The 21,378-nt window shown below is 35.2% G+C and overlaps 1 protein-coding gene across 3 annotated transcripts in view; it reads left to right on the top strand.

The window, feature by feature from the left end:
* The window catches only part of RYR3 (ryanodine receptor 3), a 793,997-nt gene that overhangs the window by 735,739 nt on the left and 36,880 nt on the right, over positions 1 to 21,378 (top strand). For all 3 annotated transcript variants that reach the window (XM_056810219.1, XM_056810218.1, XM_056810220.1), the window contains 10 exons: positions 891 to 944; positions 3,284 to 3,383; positions 3,607 to 3,686; positions 4,202 to 4,278; positions 6,754 to 6,827; positions 7,100 to 7,117; positions 7,534 to 7,614; positions 8,154 to 8,242; positions 9,326 to 9,454; positions 10,654 to 10,758. In XM_056810219.1, coding sequence (XP_056666197.1) covers positions 891 to 944; positions 3,284 to 3,383; positions 3,607 to 3,686; positions 4,202 to 4,278; positions 6,754 to 6,827; positions 7,100 to 7,117; positions 7,534 to 7,614; positions 8,154 to 8,242; positions 9,326 to 9,454; positions 10,654 to 10,758 — 807 coding nt within the window. The remainder of the gene's footprint in view (positions 1 to 890; positions 945 to 3,283; positions 3,384 to 3,606; positions 3,687 to 4,201; positions 4,279 to 6,753; positions 6,828 to 7,099; positions 7,118 to 7,533; positions 7,615 to 8,153; positions 8,243 to 9,325; positions 9,455 to 10,653; positions 10,759 to 21,378) is intronic.

The following is a 21,378-nucleotide window of genomic DNA, read 5'->3' as shown; positions in this document are numbered from 1 at the left end:
TATTGAGATAATCATGTGATTCTTGTTGGTTTGTTTGTTGATGTGGTCAATTATGTGGATGGTTTTCCTAATATTGAACCAGCCCTGCATCCCTGGTATAAATCCTATTTGATCATGGTGGATGACCCTTCTGATCACTTGCTGGAGTCTTTTTGCTAGTATCCTATTTAAGATTTTTGCATCTATATTCATTAGGGAGATTGGTCTATAGTTTTCTTTCTCTGTTTTTGACCTGCCTGGTTTTGGAATCAGTACCATGTTTGTGTCATAAAAGGAGTTTGGTAGAATACCCTCTTTGCTTATTATGTCAAATAGTTTGTATAGTATTGGGATTAACTGTTCTCTGAATGTTTGATAAAATTCACTTGTGAATTCATCAGGCCCTGGGGATTTTTTCTTAGGAAGTTCTTTGATGGCTTGTTGGATTTCATTTTCTGATATGGGATTATTTAAGAATTCTATTTCCTCTTCTGTTAGTCTAGGCACTTTGTATTTTTGTATATATTCATCCATATCACCTAAATTGGTGTATTTATTGCCATATAATTGGGCAAAGTAATTTCTAATGATTGCCTTAATTTCCTCTTCATCGGAGGTGCTGTCCCCCTTTTCATCTTTGATGCTGTTAATTTGCTTTTCTTCCTTCCTTTTTTTAATTAGATTGACCAGTACTTTGTCTATTTTGTTTGTTTTTTCAAAGTACCAGCTTCTTGTCTTATTTATTAAATCAATAGTTCTATCCCTTTCGATTTTATTAATTTCTCCCTTAATTTTTAGGATTTCTAGTTTGGTTTTCTGCTGGGAAGAATTAGTATTTTCATCAGATTACATTTTAATTTTATTATTTTCTCTCTCTCCTCCCCACCCAATTTCTATGTAATTTAATCTAGAGTTGTCAGAGTGGTGAAGAAGAGGAAGAGGAAGAAAAGGAGAAGACATTTGAAGTAAGACTTCAGAATTTTAATACTGGGATTTTCTTTCTGAGCCATCATACCAGAAACCCAGGAAAGTGACCCTTTGATAGCTACCTAGGATACAACCACTATCTACAAGGTGTCCTATATTCCTGAGCTCTAGGGACATTCAACAGCAAATAGGGACAGAAAATTATTATTGTGCTTTGGGTTACCTTTTCTATTTTGGAATAGTCCCTGTATAGGACAACAGAGTTGTTGGGTTTTTTTTTTAATGGATCATTTTTCTGTCTTTTGAAGCTTTAAAGAATCCATTCATCAAAATACTGTCTGCTTCTCTCTCTCTTTCTCTGTGTGTGTTTGTGTGTATGTGTGTCTATCTCTCTCTCTCTCTTTTTCTCTCTCTCACTCTCACATACATACAAAGAATAGTACAAGAATATAGCTGAACTAAACAAGTTAATCCATTATTCTTTTTTCTCTCTTACCTGTTATTATTCTTCATGGTACAATCAAAAGATCCCTGGATTTGGAGATGGGGAACTGTGTTCAAATCTCATCTCTGAAACTCTTCATAAGACCATAAGCAAACCATTTGATTTACCTAGTTTTCAGTGTTTTCCCACTGGACAAGATGACCTTTAAGGCATTTTCTAACCCTAAATATATTCTCCTTTAGTCTTCAAAAATTAGTTATTTATAAATGCTAGTGATAGCAATTAGAGAAGAAAAAGAAATAGAAGAGATTTAAAGTACGCAGCGAGGAAACTAAATTATCACTCTTTGTAGGCTAGTAGAAATAATTAACAATTTTAGCAAAGTTGCAGGGTACAAGATAAACCCACATCAACATTTCTATATATTCCCAACAATATTCAGCAGCAGGAATTAGAAAGAGAAACTCCATTTAAAATCACTCTAAACAATATAAAATATTTAGGGATCTCTCTGCCAAGACAAACACTAGAAATATATGAACACAACCACAAAACACTTTTCACACAATTAAATATAAATCTAAATAATTGGAAAAACATTAATTGCTCATAGGTAGGACAAGCTAAAATAATAAAAATGGCAATCCTACTCATATTAATCTACTTATTCAGTGCCATACCTATCATACTACCAAAAAACTTTTTTTTATATAATTAGAAAAAAAATATAACAAAGTTCATCTGGAAGAACAAAAAGATCAAGAATATCAAGGTAAATAATGAAAAAAATGTGAAGGATAGGGGCCTAGTAGTACCAGATCTTAAATTGTACTATAAAGCAGTGGTAATCAAAACAATATGGTACTGGCTAAGAGACGGGAGGGTGGATCAGTGGTATAGAGTAGGGGTAAATGATGTCAGCAAGCTAATGTTCGATAAACCCAAAGATCCCAGCTTTTGGGACAAGAACTCACTATTTGACAAAAACTGCTGGGAAGATTAAAAAACTGTATGGAAAAAATTAAATTTAGATCAACATCTCACACCCTATACCAAGATAAATTCAAAATGGAAAAATGGCTTAAATATAAAGAGTGAAATCATAAATAAATTAGGTGAACATATAATAGTATACCTGTTAGATCTGTGAGAAAGGAAGGAATTTAAGACCAAGCAAGAGAAAGAGAACATTACATAATGTAAAATGGATTACTTTGATTATTTCAATTTAAAAAGGTTTTGTACAAACAAAACTAATGCAACCAAAATTAGAAAGCAACAAATTGGGGGAAATTTTTTATAACAAAATTCTTTGGCAATAAGGAACTAAGTCAAATTTACAAAAAAATCAAGCCATTCCCCAATCAACAAATAGTCAAGGATAGGCAGTTTTCACTTGAAGAAATCAAAATTATGAGTAAGCATATGAAAATTAATAATTTATGTATATTATTTGGTAGCTCTTTTACTAACTAGAATATCATCCCCAAGTCATTCTGAATGCAAAAGAGTATATAGCTATATAGGCAGAATGGCTCTTTGATACCAAATCTCCATAGAGTAAGCCCACTCCGTGCCCCCAAGCATGTAGAAGTATTGAAAGAAAAAAGAAAGGTCTGTGAGCTAAATTCCCTTTTGTAGAAATCAAAGTAAGAGGAAACTTTCAATTCATAAAGTCATGTAATGGGATTTGGCCTCCACAATATGAATGGAATAAAGATGAACAGCCTTGATACAAGAGAAAGAGATAAGGAAATTAATTCTAAGGATTAGTGTTGTTTTGTTATTGGGATTATCATGTGTGTCTTTATCACCTTCTCCTATGAATTTATATTTATTCTCATTCATTTCTCATTATCTCTCTCTCACTCTCACACACACATGCATTAATTTTCTGACTGATAATATTTTCCTGTACTATTTCTTATTCAGGAAAAGGAGATGGAGAAGCAAAAAACTCTTTATCAGCAGGCTCGCTTGCATGACCGCGGTGCTGCAGAGATGGTCCTCCAGATGATTAGTGCCAGTAAAGGTAATACGGGGGGTGGGGGGGGGGATCAGTATTTTGTTAAACCTGGACACAATTATATAAATACAACATGTAAAATTTTCAACTGGGAGCTGTTTAAAACCTGGTACTGACTGTGTAATAAGTCACATTATGAGGCAAAATTTATACACTACTTTCCTGAAGGCAAATTAACTATACTTGAATTGAGATGTAATGAGTCTATATTTTATCTTTATTATGACAGGTGAAATGGGACCCATGGTCGTAGAGACTCTGAAGCTAGGCATTGCTATTCTGAATGGGGGCAACCCTGGAGTGCAGCAGGTAATAATGCTTCACATCTAGGTAACAGTTCAAAAACCTTCTTATTTTAAAACCTCAGGTCCTTAAGGAATAAGAGACTTTTAGGCTATTGTCAACAGAAGGCACAAAAGCAATAGAAATCATTTGGATGCATTCTTGTCACCAATGATCATTGAATTTATTGGTCCCATCAGAAGACCTATGCTTAATACTGGAGGGCTGGCCATCCCACATAGTCAATGCTTATGTTTCCCTTGTTATTAGAAGAAGAGAATATTTATTTCATCAACATTTGGGTAAGGGATATTGTACTCAAATGTTCTTTTGGGAACTAGGTTCCTTCTTTGACTCTTACAGAACAAGGTAGGATCTCAGTAATCAAGATGCTATATGCAAGAAATACTCTTCCAGAGTAAAATATTCACCACCTATGTGGCTGGGAGTTTGTTATTTCTTCAGCAATGTCAGAAAGGCTCAATAATATGTGATATAAAAATGTTTGTTGCTTTTCTCTTTAAAATATATCTTCCATTCAGAAAATGCTGGACTACCTGAAGGAGAAGAAAGATGCTGGGTTCTTTCAAAGCCTCTCTGGCCTTATGCAGTCTTGCAGGTAAATGTGGGTGGTATATAGTCATGGCATTTCTCTTTAATCTACTCAAGTAACCAAAGGCCGCAAAAATCGGTAACTTGTTAAAAGATTGTTGTGAAAGAGGAACGGAATTAGAGCATTTTAAAGATATTAAAGGAGATTCCAGATTCTCACAGATTTCTGATAAATTTTCAAACATTGTTTAATTTCCAAATATGTCTTCATTAGACTCACCCACATTTCCCTATCCTCTATTCTCCATCTCTTTTTTCCCCTCTAAAGTTCAAGGGAGCATGTACAGACACACTGAGTCCCACCATATACAGATTCCAATGAAAGTCAAATGTAAAGTGAATTGGAAAAGTAAGAAAATTAGATTAAACTTCTCATTAAGATGCACAGTCAGTTTTCCACTAACTTTCCTTAGCTACCACATGGACTGGTGCTATTTTTAACAAATATTTGACACCATCTACCTTGAAAGAAAAATAAATGATAGTTTTTGCATTACTAAGGAAGCACATGACAATAATTTTATTCACCCAATTGAAAAGGAAAATGAATTGTAGACAAGGTGTGGTTAGTGTAGTTTCTGCTACAAATCATCTCTCTTAAGTATCTGCATGCTTTGTAAGGTGACCTTTAATATCTGCAAGTGAACTTGAATTATTAAGTGAGACAAAATTGAAATTATTGCCAGAAATTCTCTGGCCTCATGTGGGATATGCCTATACTAGATACCACTGTCAAAGTAAGGCTAAGTGATAACAAGTTCTGGGCCTGAAGACTTATCAGCAGAAGGAAGTAAAAAAAAATTATTCTGGCTGAGCCCATTTTCAGCAGTTGGTGGTCAAGATGTAATCAAAGCAGTATCGCTCACTCCATAAGCTGTTTGTTGACATTTTGAAGAATTCCTGGCTGAGGAGTTCAATATTAGTAAAAAAAAAATGCATCTGCAAATGTGTCCTTGTGAGGGGAAAACTCAGAGAGAAAGTAATCATACAACTCAGCCACCTGCTGCATCCCTATCTGGTATGTGCCAGCTCTATTTGTTTTTTTATAGAATTGGAGGCCTCTGTCTCCACTGCAATGCATATAGTTTCTCTATCTAGTGGCAAAATCAACCACAGTCAAAATGTATTTTTTGCTTACTTAATGCCATGTTGAATCCACCAACATAAACAGAGAATCATTCTGTTACAGCCACTTAGAATGCTAGGGTTTCCCATATTTCTCAAACTAATATTGTGCCCATCCTATAATATTTTATTGCCTCTACCAGTATTCAGTGATTAACTTGGAAATAACACAAAACTACTAAAGTAGTCAGCAAAAATCTTGTCTTTAATCAGGAAAGGGATAGTGTTTGATAATTTGGCTGCCACATAGAGTCAAGCTCCTAAAAACCACACAAAGCCAAGGACTCTGGGACTCTGGGAACAGTATCTCTGGGAGAATGCACCAGCCAGATGATTCTCCAAAGATTGTCAGAACTTGGGGGTCTTTTATACCCTCTGGAGCACTTGGTACAGCAAGCATGCATAGACAGGCAGCTAGCAGGCTACAGAGAGGCTGCAGCCACCATCTGAGGTATCAGAGAGCGGTCAACTACAGTGAATTCAAAAGGAAATGGTCAAACCAAGATCTGGGCTTCCTGAGAGAGGACTCTAATACAATGGGAGAAGCTACTGAGACAAATAAGGGTACTCAACATTTGACTATTTCTACTAATCCCATCCAAACTGTGGTCACCAAACACTTCAAGGTCTATTGTTCAGTCTAAAACAGGTGTGCCTGGTTCTTACTTGGGGTGAGTTCTCAAGGGGACAGGGACAAACTTGAAACTTGTAGAAAACCCAGTTACAGTCTAAATAGTTCATAAAAATCTAGTCTGTAGTAATTCTTAAAGACTAATCTTTGAAAACCTCATCAATCAGAAATAAAAATTAATTAAAACTAAAATAAAAACTCAGGGAACTGTGTTAGTTTTGTTCTTGAAAAGGAAATTAAAGCAATTATCTTTTAAGTACACCCCATGTGCTGAGCCCTGTGATAGGAGCTAGGTAACATACAAAGTTAGATAAAACTGTTCATGTAGCAAACTAGCTTGAACTGATGCAAATGTGTCCCGAGATAATATCCTTGGGCACAAAGCTGAGATTTCTCCCAAGTCAGTTCCTCTCCATCACAATTTAGTGTGTTAAAATGTACACAGTGAAGGGCAACATAGGCAATAGAAAATGCTGAAGTTAGGGTCAGAGCACGTGGGTTCAATCGTCGTTTCACTGGTGATCTTGGGCACATTTCTCAGATCAAGATTTCCTCATCTATAAAAGGAATATCTTGAGCTAGATAACCTCCAAGGGTCCTTCTAGCTATTGGTCTATGAGAACATAATCACATTATAGGATGCATTTGACAGGTATGTGATGTATAACAATTCTTTTCCCCCCTGCACTGTTCTTTTCTTCCTCCCCCTTTTTTTTTCCTTAAAAGTGTTCTTGATCTGAATGCATTTGAGCGGCAGAACAAAGCTGAAGGCCTTGGAATGGTTACAGAAGAAGGAACACGTATGTAATAGGGAATGAAAAATACTTATTTCATGGTTCAAATTTTAATCCCTTCTGATTAATTCTCCCATTTACCATTTGTTTGTTTATTTTAACAAGAAAAGATCAATCAAGTCTGTTTCAGGACAATGTTTCTTTAGACAATCTTGCTAAAGTGTGTACCTGGGCCAGACATCCTAAATTCGTTTTTAACTATAGAGAGTTTTACCATATTGATTATGTTGCTATTGGTTTTCTTATCATGTATTCTTTTTGTTTTTTCTCATTCCCAGTCATCGTTCGAGAACGTGGTAAGTTTGAGTTTTTGGCTGGAGTAGCTACCATATGTTGTAAATACTAAAAGAGATCATCTTTATATGCATCTTTCCAGATTCAATTTAGTCTCAGAAGTTGGAGGGGGAAATTAGCTCAGTAAATATATTCCATCTATGAAACATGGGTTATATCGACTATGAAATATTTATTGCCATCACCTAGTAATTTTTTCCCAAAACATGCTTCAATAGTACCAAATATTTTAGATTAGCTGGAGATCTTTTTGTTCTGTGGTCCCAGCTTCATTTTAATTGGATTTATTCTCATATCAGAACGTTTGGGAAATAGCATTTTACGTAGGTCCCTATTTTTTCTTACAACTATTTGCATTGGAGGATCCTCTTCATTGGTTGCGAAACAGTGCTCACAGATAATCTCATGTATTTTCAAGGTGAAAAGGTACTGCAGAATCATGAGTTTACCTGTGATCTCTTCAGATTTCTACAGCTGCTTTGTGAAGGTCATAACAGTGGTAAGTCAGTAAATTGAGTCCTCATGGAAAAACAGAGGTCAGGAACAAACCCAAGAGAGTATAATTTATGTAAAACTTCCCATTATCCACATAAGTACTCATATGAAGGTGCTCCTCAGTGAGGAATACCGTAAAGGAAAAACAAGTATAAGTGGCCCATAGCTAAAGGGAATTGATTCAGCACCTATCAGAGTAGGAAACTGTTTCCAGAATCCACAAACTCTGTAATCCAAACAACTATCTCTTCTTTGTGTCCTTTATTATTAATTATCCTCCCTTAATGGAAAGAACTGCCTTCAGGGTGAGGGCACTGTGGAAGTGAGAAATTGAGAATGATTTTGTAGTAGGAGTTTGGAGCAGCTGATTACTATTTATTACAGCACTCAAGGGACAAATCAATTTATTAGATCTTCATTGTCTTAAAAAAAAAAGTCAGTGCTTTTAAGATTATGTAGATAATGTATTCCCACTTAGCCCAGCTAGGAAAAGATAATTTAACCAGTGTGGCAGCACTTATATCCCAGGGATGGTTCTTTCAGACTTTCAGAACTTCCTTCGTACTCAAATGGGCAACACCACCACAGTGAATATCATCATCAGCACTGTTGACTACCTCCTACGTCTTCAGGTGAGCAAGGAGATTGTTGGCCAGAGCTCTGGAGGTTATGGCCATTTTCCCCAGAAGTTGAGGCTGAAGCTGAAACACCAAGGTACCAGAGATGAGATTAGGAACACATTAAAAAAAGAAAGAAAGAAAAAAAAAGCAATGTTCCGTTTATAGCGTTACAGCTATAGTGATTAGAGAGGCTGAGGCAATATTCCACGTGATTCAGACTTCTTAAGCATAAACTTTAGGAAGAAGTCAAAATCTGGATTATCCATTATATATACAAATGTCAAGTTCTTTTTCATTCTTCATTTTACTTCACTCATATTAATCTAGGTTTAATAAGCAACACATAAAATAAACGGAACAGATGAGGCTTAAGAGATAGTAAAGGGGAGAAATTTTTAGTAGGGGACAGATAGGTGAGTAGAGTTTTGAGAGTAAAATCACTGTAAAGAATTTTAGTGAAGGTTCTGAAGTTTCACCCTGTCTAAGAAACTCCTGGGTAGTAGGTAACACAGTGGATAGACTGCCAAGCCTGGAGTCAGGAAGACTTTTCCTGAGTTCAAATCCAGCCTTAGATATTTATTAGCTGTGTGATCCTGTCAAGTCACTTAACCCTGTTTGCTGACTCAGTTCCCCATCTATAAAATGAGCTGAAAAAGAAAATGACAAACCACAGTATCTTTGCAACAACAACAACAAAAAAAAAAACAATTGAGATCACAAAGAATCATACACAATTGAAAAAACTAAGGAATAGCAACACAAAGGGAAATCCTATAAACTAAGTACAAACAATTAAACTCCTAGGGAAAATGAGAAAGAAATCCTTTCTAGTCATAACCTTGCATTTTTCATTATGATTAAATGGTTTCTAAGAAGGGCCACTTAAAGTCAGAACTCAGCTATTGTATTGTAAAGAGGGGAATTTAGGTCCAGAAGATGTTAGCTATCTGGAGAGTTTATACCTTTTCATGGGGTTCCAAGGTAGTGCCAAAGCTGAACAGAAATAGGAAGATAAAAAAATTCTTTGCACTATGCTATAACACTTAGTTTGGCTGTAATGGTTGAAAAAAGTTAATTTATTTTGTTTGTTCTTAGGAATCAATCAGTGACTTCTATTGGTACTATTCGGGGAAGGACATCATTGATGAATCTGGACAACGAAACTTCTCCAAAGCTTTAGCTGTGACCAAACAAATTTTTAATTCCCTTACAGAGTACATACAGGTAAAATATTACTGAGCCCAGACTTACAAATATGTCATTCTCTACATAAGCACCTATGTATAGTTATGACACATACATAAATGATGGATAGGTAAATTACTGTGGTGTACAGAATAAAACACTAAGTAATCCAGCTCATTTTTCTCTTCCACTGTGTGTCTTAGAACAACCCATTAATTCATTCTGGGCCTTCTAGTTTTCATTACTGAAAAAATACCTCTCACAATTCCCCACTTAAATCCCAAGATTGCTGACCAGAATAATCAAATTAAAACTAAAATTCTTAAGACCTATGAATTTATAAAAATATGGGCTCTAGACAATTCTTTTGAAGTACCTAAGTTATATGTAGAAGATATTAAAACTATAATGTAGATTTCAGTTTAAGTGCCTAGCTCACAGAGAAGGATGACATCTGTAGATAGCCTGACATTTCTTGAAGAAGCCTTAGCCAAAATATTCAAAGGTAGAGAAGCTTCAATCTGGTACTTTTTGGTATTTAAGGTTTTTAAAAATAGTTTTTTTAATACATAGGTAATACTTTATATTAAATTGACAATTTTCTTAAAGAAAATTGAATCTTCCATCCCTAATGATCACGACCAAGTGATGTCAGAGTAAGACATATGATCAATGTCACTCATTCCACAAGTAATTACAGAGCACAAACCAGACATGTAGTATTTTGGAGGGATGTAAATCATATACTATAATATCCCTGTCCTCAAGTCTAGTAGAGGACATATGTTCCTGTGTGAAAAGATGAGTAACAGTAACAAGACAAGTTGTATTACAAAGTGGTCTATAATCAAGTTCCAAATGAATATCATAAACAATAAATGGTTTGGGGGGGTTGCTTTTTTTTTTAATTCAGAGAAGAGGAGGATCATTGTAAACTAAAATAGACAGTAAAGGCTTCATCAAAGGGGCAGAACTTAAGCTGAACTTTAAATTAAGAAGGGTAGGATGAGGGATGAGGGCATTCCAGGCTAAGGAACCAATTTAGAGGTAGGAATATAACATAAGAAAGGGAATAGATTAGATTAGCTTTGTGTTTTCTTCTAGACAAACAATTCCATGTTCAGAAAATAACATGATAGACTTGGGAAAACAGACTCAACTATGTATCAAAAATATTTTTTAAATTGTTGACAGAATATAACTTGACTTTTAAGTGATAATTATTCTTATTTCCATAGGGCCCTTGCATTGGAAACCAACAAAGCCTGGCTCATAGCAGATTGTGGGATGCAGTTGTTGGGTTTCTCCATGTGTTTGCTAACATGCAGATGAAACTGTCTCAGGTACTGTTACTCATAACCCCAGTGTATCATGAGTGTGAGAGGGTGTCATACACAAGTCAAGCCTAGAAATATATTTGCATTATAAATTAAAACAGATGGACAAATGGGTGGGATGGTCCTGTGGAGTACTTTGAGCCTCATCCTGAAACTGAGGACCTTATGTAGGAATGATCAGGAAAAAACATCACAGTCATTTAATCCTTTTTTGCTCAAGATAAAACCTTTTTTATTCCCTTAGGCACTCAATCAGTCCGTGATTCCTAGTTGCCTTGGTGTTTTATTTTCCTATTCCCAGTTCTTACTACCTAGTAACTAACTTCTTTTTCTGATTTTCATAAGCACTTTAAAATCAGTTCATCCAATGCCAAGTCTTTTTGACTTTTCCATTTCTCACTTACCATTCCTTTTCTCTTCTATGCATCTCAATTGATGCCCACCTCTTTGACAAGAGAATCAATTTTGTTCAAACATTTATTATTTTTAAATAAATGTAGCATGTGTGGTCATAGACTTCCTCTTGCCATGGCAACATTTTCAAGATGATTAGAGGATCATTTGCAGAATTGGTTTAGATAATGTATATCAAAAATATGGAAGCTTGACACACCCATCTTTAACCTCCTGGAATGTTCTCTTTTGTGGCCTTTTTTACTTTGAGCTTGTGAAAAGAAAGATTAACTGGGAGGGAACTAGATTGGCTAGTCTGTATCCATTACTGTGTTCTGTGTTTTGTAGTGAAAATTTCACCTTTGAAGATTGTTATATTAAAACTGTGACTGCCAAGGAATTTACTTATGAAATTCCTAAAATGAAACACTCAAGTCAGAATGGAATTTATGGTGGTTTTAATCACAATGGGAGTAAGAAAAAGGAGAGGGAGAGAAGTAGAGAGGAGAAAAAAGGGAAAGGGGTTACTCAACCTCTGTCAGGGAGCCAGAGGGAGTTTAGGCCCAAAGGGGCCAAGGTAGAGAAGAATCAGTCCTTGACTCACGTGACTGATCTGAAGGGAAGCTGTCTGCGGGCCTCCACCTTGCTCAAGCTTCTAGCACGAACTGGCTAGCCCTGTCCACAGGAAGTCAGCGAATTCCAGAGGCTGTTCCCTATCTCACTTCCTGTGCCTCACAAGTGCCAATGGTGGCTCAAGCTTGGCTTAGGACAGCCCAGGTGGGCAGTTAGTTATTTCTGATTTGTCATTGACTAGCACATGCCCGTGTAGTGTGGGTGTGCACAATTTTGGGTGCTAGACCAAGCAAGATGGAGATTTTAAAATTCACAATCCCCCCTGATGATGATTGGGGGACTAGTCTACCCAATTGATCACTAACATAAGCACACTGCACCCTGAAAATTTCTAACTGCAAGTACATACAAAATTTTGCCCTGTAAGAGGAAAACTATAATAGTTGTAGATATGGGGAAATAGAGGAGAGAGAAAGACAGCAAACCAATGTTTTGCTGGGCGCATTGACAAAAGCCAATTAGGGGGCAGTTCCCTTTGGCATAAGAGTGTACATTCAAAAAATGTTCAATCAACTGCACCCCAAGATTCATTCTGGATCTTCCTGTAGTGAAAAGGTTTAGATAGCTTTCTGCAAATAGTTCATTCTCTGGATTCAGTTAGTTAGCAAGCTTCTTCTCTGAAGATCTATCTTGAACCAAATTTAAATCTTGGATTTTATGAAATACAATCCCCCCTGAAGAAAGTGTTGAAAAAACACTGAGTCCAGCTGAGGATGCAAGGTTTAGATGTGGTGGGGTGTGAGTTAATCCAAAAGGAAAACAAAATAAAAATGAAAACAAAATAAAAAACAAAAAACAAAAGAAGAAAAAGGGAAAAAATTAAGGGAAAAATATAGACCCTTTTTATATACATATATTTATATTAAAGAAGAATTCAAAATCAGTATCAAAATATCAAAAATCTATGTATACAAAAATTTTTAGAAAGCAAGAATAAAAAAAATTTTTTTTCATAGGCCCCTGTATTAGGGTCCAGTTAAGTAATTTCTAATCCCACAAGTCTGTAGAACAGAATGCAGCAAATTTCACTTACCCATTTGCAGCCAAGGCTACAGGAAGTTGCCATACTATAGGAGAGAAAAAAGGACCAGATTTTTTATTTATATGTAGGGAAATGTCATTCCCTCGTCTGATTTTACCTTCATTCTCAGGGATGGAGGGAGCCAGGATGGTAGCCAACCTTTGGTACTTGTCTGTAGGTATTTTCATGAAGAGTGTGGATACAAGGAAGGCCTACATCTTAACGTATGTCAAGTGTCGCAATACCCTAAAAAAGCTTGTGACTATAAAAATGATGCCACTAATTATTTAAATAAATTATGGGACTTTGCTTAATGATTCTGTCTGATTCCAGGACAAGATATACACAAAAGAGCCATTGCACAGAGCCAAAGAAAAGCCAATCCAGGATGGATTGATGCACTTCCAGGCCAATACAAAGGTCTTGAACCTAGTGTGAAGACTCGAGGTTACTGTGTTTAACATGTTGTTACGACATAGGCTTTCCTTGTGTCCATACTCACTCTGAAAATACTCACAGATGAGTATCCCCAAAACCTTGGCTTCTATAATCTGGTCCCTTTCTTTTCTGCCTCTCATAGTGTGGTACCTTTCTGTAGTCCTGGCTACTGACTGGGTAAATGCATCATTACTTATATCATTTTGATTGGGCCCTGATTGAAGGACCTGTTATAGATTTATTTTTCTTTTACTTGGAATTTTTACACATAAGACTTTGATAGTCTATATTTTCATCTAGAAATGTTTTCTTTTCTTTTGGATTATTCTGATTTTTTTTTAATTTCTCTTGCCAATTGATTCATATACCTCATATCTCAGCCATGCATTCCTAAGTGATTCTGTATTTTTCAATCACCCTCTTAACAGGGGGGAATGTAAAAATATCATTATTTAAATTGCAAAGTTTACATTCCTTTTGAGAAGAATTTTAGGTAAAGAAGATGCTACCTCTCTGAATCCAGAGCTGAACTGTTGGAGAAGATACCATGAAGAAGCCTCCAGACCAGCCAGCTGCACAAAAAATTGAACTTTGGGTGTAGTTGATTGAACATTTATTTGTATGTATACTTTTATGCCAAAGGGGACTTCCCCCTAACTGGCTTTTTGTCAATGCGTTCAGCAATTATTGGTTTTATTCTTTTTTTTTCTCTTATCTTCAAGTTATTGTAATCTTTAAATTGATTATGTTTTCATGATCCTTTGGGGAAAAAAAATATTTTTTTCAAATGATCAAATGGGGAATGTAAAAAATAGACTCGAACTCTGGACTTCAATCCCCAGAAGTCCTTGCTCCACTTCCCCAGAATGTTTGAATTCTCACGTGGGCCGAGATCAAGAAGATATTTAACCTGATTGCAAGAGCTTTGGGGTCTCTTTTGGACTTCCGTTTTGGGGCAGACGTGGCTCTTTCCATAATGTAGGTGAGGTCTTGTCTAGGCCTCTCTGGCCTAGGCACGTTTTTCTTATCCTGTATTTTCTTTAATCCTTAATCTTCAATAAACCTCTAAAAATATAATACTCCTTACAGAGAGAAACTAATTTCTGCCTCAGATGCCTCAGTCTCCCCTAAATTTTAATCTTTACAGTTTGCACCTAGTTTGGAGAATAATCAGGAAAGTGCTCTTATTACCCTAGAGGAAAAAAATCACTAATTTGGTGTAAGGAAGGTGGGGGAGTGGGGGTGGGGAGCAGCATAGGGTCCAAGCAATGACCCAAAGGGAAGTAAATGTTTATTTGAAGGAAATGTAGTCCAGGACACACTTCACATTTTATCTTTAGATACTATTTCAGACATATTTTCCTAATAAAGTAAATAATTGCCTTGTCAGAGAAAAATATAACTATCAGAAGTCAATAAACATTTATTTAGCAGCTGCTGAATGCCAGACACTATGGTATGTACTGGGGATACAAAGAAAGGTAAAAGATAGTCCTTGTTTCAAGGAGCTCAGAAACTGATGGAGAAGACAACATGCAAATAATTATGTACAAACAAGATATATACAGAACAAATATGAAATAATCAAAAGAGGGAGATCTTTAAGCGAGAATTAGGAAATGCTTCCTATAAAAGATAGAATTTTAGCTGAGACTTTTAAGTTCTGAAAGTCAAGAAATGGAGATGGGCTGGGGGGGAAGAACATTCTAGGCATGAGGGAGTGCTACTTGTTCAAGGAACAGCAAGGAGACCAATGTCACTAGATTTCAGAGTACCTGGAAGGTATAAGACTAGAAAGGTAGGAAGGGCTACAGGTTGTAAAGGGATCTTTAAAACTAAGTCAATTATTTTATATTTGATACTGGCGTTCATAGAGAACCACTAGAATTTATTGAGTGTGTCTGGAAAAGGGACTAAATATTAAAGGGGGTTGTTTAATAATATAGGAGGGACAGGATCATGTGTATATTAGAGGGATTGGTCTTAAATGATTAACTGTTCAGTCAATAAAAGAGAGAATGAGATATTAAAGGATTTTGAGGTGTAGAGAAATGGGGAGAAGAGGGAGTTTATGACAAGAGCGCTATTTTCTCACTAAAAAATGAAATAAAGTTCTCAGCTGAGAAACAGTGGGGAGGAAATAGCTTGCTAAGCTTAAGGAAAAAAGAAAAGTTTTAGAACAGCCTCTGTGGAAAAGAGGATAGTCAATTATAAATGAGTAAAAAAATTATCTTGTTAGCATATATTGAATACCTAGTTGAGATTGGACTAATATGAATGTGTAGTGGACCCAGTCAGCTCTCCTTTATGATTTCCTCCAAGTTTATTCAAAAGCACATGAACTTAAAAAAGGGATTTAATAGCAAAGGACAATGCAGAGTTGAACTAGTTAACTATAGAGCTGTGATTAAGAAGGGAAACAATGGAAGTTAAAATAGAGGCTTAATAATGAAGGACAGAAGACTTAGTAAGGACAAAAAATATTTTTAGGAGGCTTGAAGTGTAAAGATAAATGGAGTAATATAAGTTTATGATATAATATAGGATTTTAGCTTTTGCTTCTTGAAGGGAAATAATCATGACTGATGGAAAGATCAAGAGTATGACCATCCCTATATGTAGCTAAGGTGGAATGGAGAACTAAGTCATGAGAGTTGAAGAGATTGAGAAAGTAGAAGGATGCAGTGTTTGAGAGGACATAAAAATATGCACTGAAGTTCCCTAGAATAAGAGCAGGTGTTGAAATAGAGACGAAGATTGTGAGCCCAGGTACTGATATCCTTAAGAAAGGAGTAAGAGACAAGAGTGGAGCCAAAATGGCAGTGTAGAAGCAGAGAAAGCTCGAACCACTTGAATTCTCCCCAACTAACCTTCAAATAATGCTTCAAAATGAATACTAGAGTGACAAAACAAGCAAGGGGATGGAGTGAAGCAACTTTACTGAAAAAAAAAAATTCAAAAGATAGGCAGAGAGGGTCTGGTTCACTGGGGTAAAAGAAGAGAGTAGCTCATAGCGAGACCCACCAAGGAATATAAGCACAAACTACAGCAGGCCTCCCACCTCCACCCATCTACAGTTCCATGTCCTAAATCTCTGCCCAAGACAATGTGGAAACCCTAAAACCTTGCTTAAGCCAATAGTAATGCAACCCAAAATGCCCCCTTTAAAGTTCCAAGTCTGCAATGAGGCCCCAAACCCTAGCACAGGGCATTCTGCAGTTTGCCTGACCGGGCCAGGCTCAGAAGGAGAATCTAAGTGCCTGTCCAAGCACAAATCTAGATCACAAGCCCTAGTGTAAGGCAGTCAGCAAGGAGTCTAATGGGTATTAGCCCAAAGGGAGTCCTAAAGCCCTCACCCAAGCTTGCAGTGAGGTCCTGAATCCTAGAATATGGCAATCCATGTGGTAACCTGGTCTGTGTAAGCCAGAGTGAGGTCAGAGCCCCAGCCCAAGGTAGTCCACAGCATCTCACCTGTGTAAGGCCAGAGCCAACAGCCTTATCTCCTACCCAAGCTCAAGGTTAAGGTTATAAGCCTCAGGGTAAGGCAGACCACAGAGTGCTTGACCCTATCAAGCCCAGAGTGAGGCAAAAGCCCCTGCCTAAGCCTGAGGTTAGACGCTGAGCTCAGAAACTGATAGAGAAGACCTTTAAGATAAAAATAAAAGTTAAAAAAAAGAAACTAGAAAAAATGAGTAAACACTAATAAAAAAAACCCACTTGGTCATAGAAAAATTTTATGGAGTAAAATAAAAGAAAGGCACACACTCAGAAGGGGATAGGAAAAGCAAAGCAGCTACATGCTAAATTTCAAAGAAAAAAATTAATTGGTCTCAGACTCTGGAAGAGCTCAAAAATGATTTCAAAAAGCAAGCGAGGCAGAGGGAAAATGGGAAAGAGAAATGAAAGCAATGCAAGAAGAAAATAGCTTACAAAGCAAAATTGGTCAAATAGGAAAAAGTTCAAAAGAAATTCATGGTAGAAAATCATTTCTTAAAATTTAGAATTGGGCAACTAAGAGTTAATAACTGTGAGACATCAAGAAACAATAAAACAAAAAGAATGAAAAAAAATGGGGCAGCTGGATTGCTCAGTGGATTGAGAGCTAGGCCTAGAGACAGGAGGTCCTAGGTTCAAATATGGCCTCAGACATTAACTAGCTGTGTGACCCTGGGCAAGTCACTTAACTCCCACTGCCTAGCCCTTAGCACCCTTCTGCCTTAGAAACAATACACAGTATTAATTTTAAGATGGAAAGTAAGATTTTTTAAAAAAAGTATGAAAAAACAAGAATATATGAAACATCTCAATGAGGAAACAACTAAACTGAAAGCAGAACCAATAGAAACAATTTAAGAATTGTCTCTGAAAACCTGAAAACCATGATAAAAAAAAGCCTAGATATCCAATTATAAAAAATTATCAAAGAAGATTATCCTGATATTCTTGAAGAAGATATTAAAATCAAAATTGAAAAAAATCCACAGATCACTTCCTGAAATAAATTTCCAAATGACAACTCCCAGGAATATTATAGCTAAATTCAAGAGCTCCCTCCACCCCAAGTCAAAGAGAAAATACTGCAAACTGTCAGAAAGAAATAATTTAAATACTATGGAGTTACAGTCATGATTAAATAGGACTTAGTAGCCTCCACATTAAAGGATCAGAAAGATTGAGATGTTAAAATCCAGAATCTCATATCCAGCAAAACTAAGTATATTCTTTTGGTGGGGGAAGTGGCCATTTAATCAAATGGAAGATTTCTAAGAATCCCTGAAGAAAAGACTGGACCTAAACAGAAAATTTGATGTACAAATATAAGTTTCAAAAGAAAGATAAAAAGAAAACATAAGAAAGAGAAATTTTAAGGGATTCAGTAAGGTCAAACTGTTTATATTCTTATGTGGAAAGATATTTAATAATTCTTAAAATAACTTATCAGTATTAGAGCAGTGAGGAACAGACATAGACAGAAGGTGTGTGAATAAAATGATTAGGATGATACGCCAGAAAAAAAAATCAAGGAGTGAAAAAAGAGGATTGCCCTGGGGAAAAAAAAGGAAGGGAGAAGAGGAATGGGATACATCATCTCACTTAAAGAGGCATGAAAATGGGAAGGGGAAGATAAAGGTGGTAATGGGCAATGCTTAAACTTACTGTCATTATAATTGGCTTATAAAGGGAATAACAATTATATTCATTTGAGAAGTATGAGAGAAAGGAGGGATGTAAAAATGGGAAGGGGAAGGAGAAGGGGAGAGTAGTGATTTAAAAAGCAAAACACTTGTGAGGAGGGACAGAATGAAAAGAGAAAGAATAAGCAGGAACAAAAAGGAAAAATAAGATGGAGGGGAATACTCAGTTGGTAATCACAATTGTGAATATGAATGGGATAAACTCACTTCTAACAAGAGTGAATTAAAAACCAGAAATCTATGTTTTTTTTTACAAGAAATACATTTGAGGCAGGGAGACACACATAAAGGTAAGAGACTAAAGCAGAATTTATTGTGCACCAATTGAAGTAAAAAAAAAAAGCAGGAGTAGCAATGATGATCTCAGACAAACCCAAAGTAAAAATAGATCTAATTCAAAGAGAAAAGAAAGGAAATTACATCTTGCTAAAAGGTACCACAGACAATGAAGTAATATCAAGAATAAACATATGTGCACCAAATGGTACAGTCTCCATATTTTTAAAGGGGAAATTAAATGAGCTTCAGGAGGAAAAAGACAATAAGACTATACTAGTGAGTGACATTAACTTCCCCCCCCCCTCAGATCTAGATAAATTGAACCATAAATTAAACAAGAAAGAAGTGAAGGAAGTGAATGAAATTTTAGAAGTTAGAAGTAATAGATCTCTGGAGAAAATTGAATGATAATAGAAAGGAATGTCCCCTCTTTTCAACAGTATATGGCACCTACACAAAAACTGATCATGTCTTAGGACATAAAAACTTTGTGATCAAATGCAGAAAAGCAGAAGTAATAAATACATCCTTTTTAGTTCATAGCACAATAAAAATTATAATCAATAAGGAATTGGAAATAAAATAATCTAATGCTAAAAAAGTGGGTCAGAACAAATTGTAGAAACAATCAGTAATTTAATAAAGGATATGAACAATGAGGTGACAACATATCAAAATTTATGAGATATAGGCAAAGCAATACTTAGGGGACATTTTATATTACTAAAAGCTTACATCAATAAAATAAAGAAAAAGATCAATGAACTTGGCATGCAACTAAAAAAACTAGAAAATGAACAAATTAAAAGTCCCCAATTAAAGACTAAATTAGAAATCTTAAAAATCAGAGGAGAAATTAATAAAAGTAAAAGTAAAAGAATCCTTGAACTAATAAGACTAGGATTTAGTTTTATGAAAAAATATAAAGCATTGGTTAATTTTATTTTTTTAAAAGAAAGAAGAAAATCAAATAACCAGAATCAAATATGAAAAAGGTGAATTCATAACTAATGAAGAGGAAATTAAAATGATCATTGTTAAACAACTTGCTCAATTTTATGCCAATAAATCTGACAATCTAAGTGAAATGGATGAATATTTACAAAAATATTTATTTATAATATATATATATATAAATTTCCCAGATTAACAAAAAAAAGGAAATAGAATATTAAAATAATTCCTTCCCAGAAAAAAGAAAGACGAACAAGCTTATCAATTAACTCCCTAAGAACAAATCCTCAGGGCCAGATGCATTCACAATTGAATTCTATCAAACATTTAAAGAACAATTAATCTTAATACTATATAAAATATAGTGTGTGTTAGTATATATAAAACAGGCAAAGAAGGAAATCTACCTAATTCTTTTTATGACACATATATGGTACTGTTACCTAAGGAAGGAATATCAAAAACAGAGGAAGGAAATTATAGGTCAATTTCATTAATGAATATAGATGCAAACATTTAAAAAAAAACTAACAAGGAGACTATAGCAATATATACAAGGATCATTCACTGTGATCAGATGGCATTTATACTAGGAATGCTTTGCTGGTTTAATATTAGCAAAACCATCAACATAGTTGATCGTATAAATAAACTAATAGAAATTACACAATTACCTCAATAGATGCAGAAAAAGTCTTTGACAAAATATAATACCCATTCTTATTTAAAACACTAGAAAACTTAGGAGAAGTGGACCATTGCTAAAAAGGTTAAGTAGTATCTTCCTAAAAATATAAGCAAATATCATCTAAAATGGGGATAAGTCAGAAGCCTTCCTAAAAAGATTAGGGGTGAAACAAGGATGCCCATTATCCCCACTATCACTTAATATTGTACTAGAAATACTAACTTTAGCAATAAGAAAAGAAAAAGAAATTGAAGGAATTAAAGTAGGGAATGAGGAAATTAATCACTTTTTGCAAATGATATGATGGTATAGTTAGAGAATCCTAGAGAAGCAACTAAAAAACAGTTGTAATAATAACTAGCAAAAGTTACAGGGCACAAAATAGACCCACCTAAATTATAACCTTTTCTATGTTACCAACAAAGTTCAGCAACAAGAGATAAAAAGAGAAATTCCACTTAAAATAACCCAAGACAATATGAAGTACCTGGGAATCTACTCACCACAACAAACACTGGAATTATATGAACACAATTACAAAATACTTTTCACACAAATAGAAAAACATTAATTTCTTATGGTTTAGTGAAGCTAAGCTACCTATAAAAAATTCTACCTTAGTTAATTTACATATTTAGTGCCATACCAGTCAAACTACCAAACAATTATTTTATAGAATTAGAAAAAATAATAAGAAAATTAATCTGGAAGAACAAAAGGACAAGAATATTAAGAAAATTAATTTAAAAACTGTGAAGAAAGGTGGCCTAGGAGCATAAGACCTCAAACTATACTATAAAGTAGTAATCATCAGAACAATCTGGTACTGACTAAGAAATAGAATGGTGGGGTGGATGGAATAGAGTAGAAACACAATATACAGGAGTAAATGACCTTAGCAATCTAGTGATTGATAAACCCAACTTTTGGGATAAAAACTTACTATTTGACAAAAACAGCTGGGAAAACTGGAAAGCAGTATGGCAGAAAATAGGTATAGACCAATATCTTACACCCTGTACCAA

The sequence above is a fragment of the Monodelphis domestica genome, chromosome 1 (genome assembly GCF_027887165.1).
Source record: "Monodelphis domestica isolate mMonDom1 chromosome 1, mMonDom1.pri, whole genome shotgun sequence".
Lineage (NCBI taxonomy): Eukaryota > Metazoa > Chordata > Mammalia > Didelphimorphia > Didelphidae > Monodelphis > Monodelphis domestica.
Note: the sequence above shows the minus strand (reverse complement) of the source record. Positions and strands in the feature narration are given on the sequence as shown.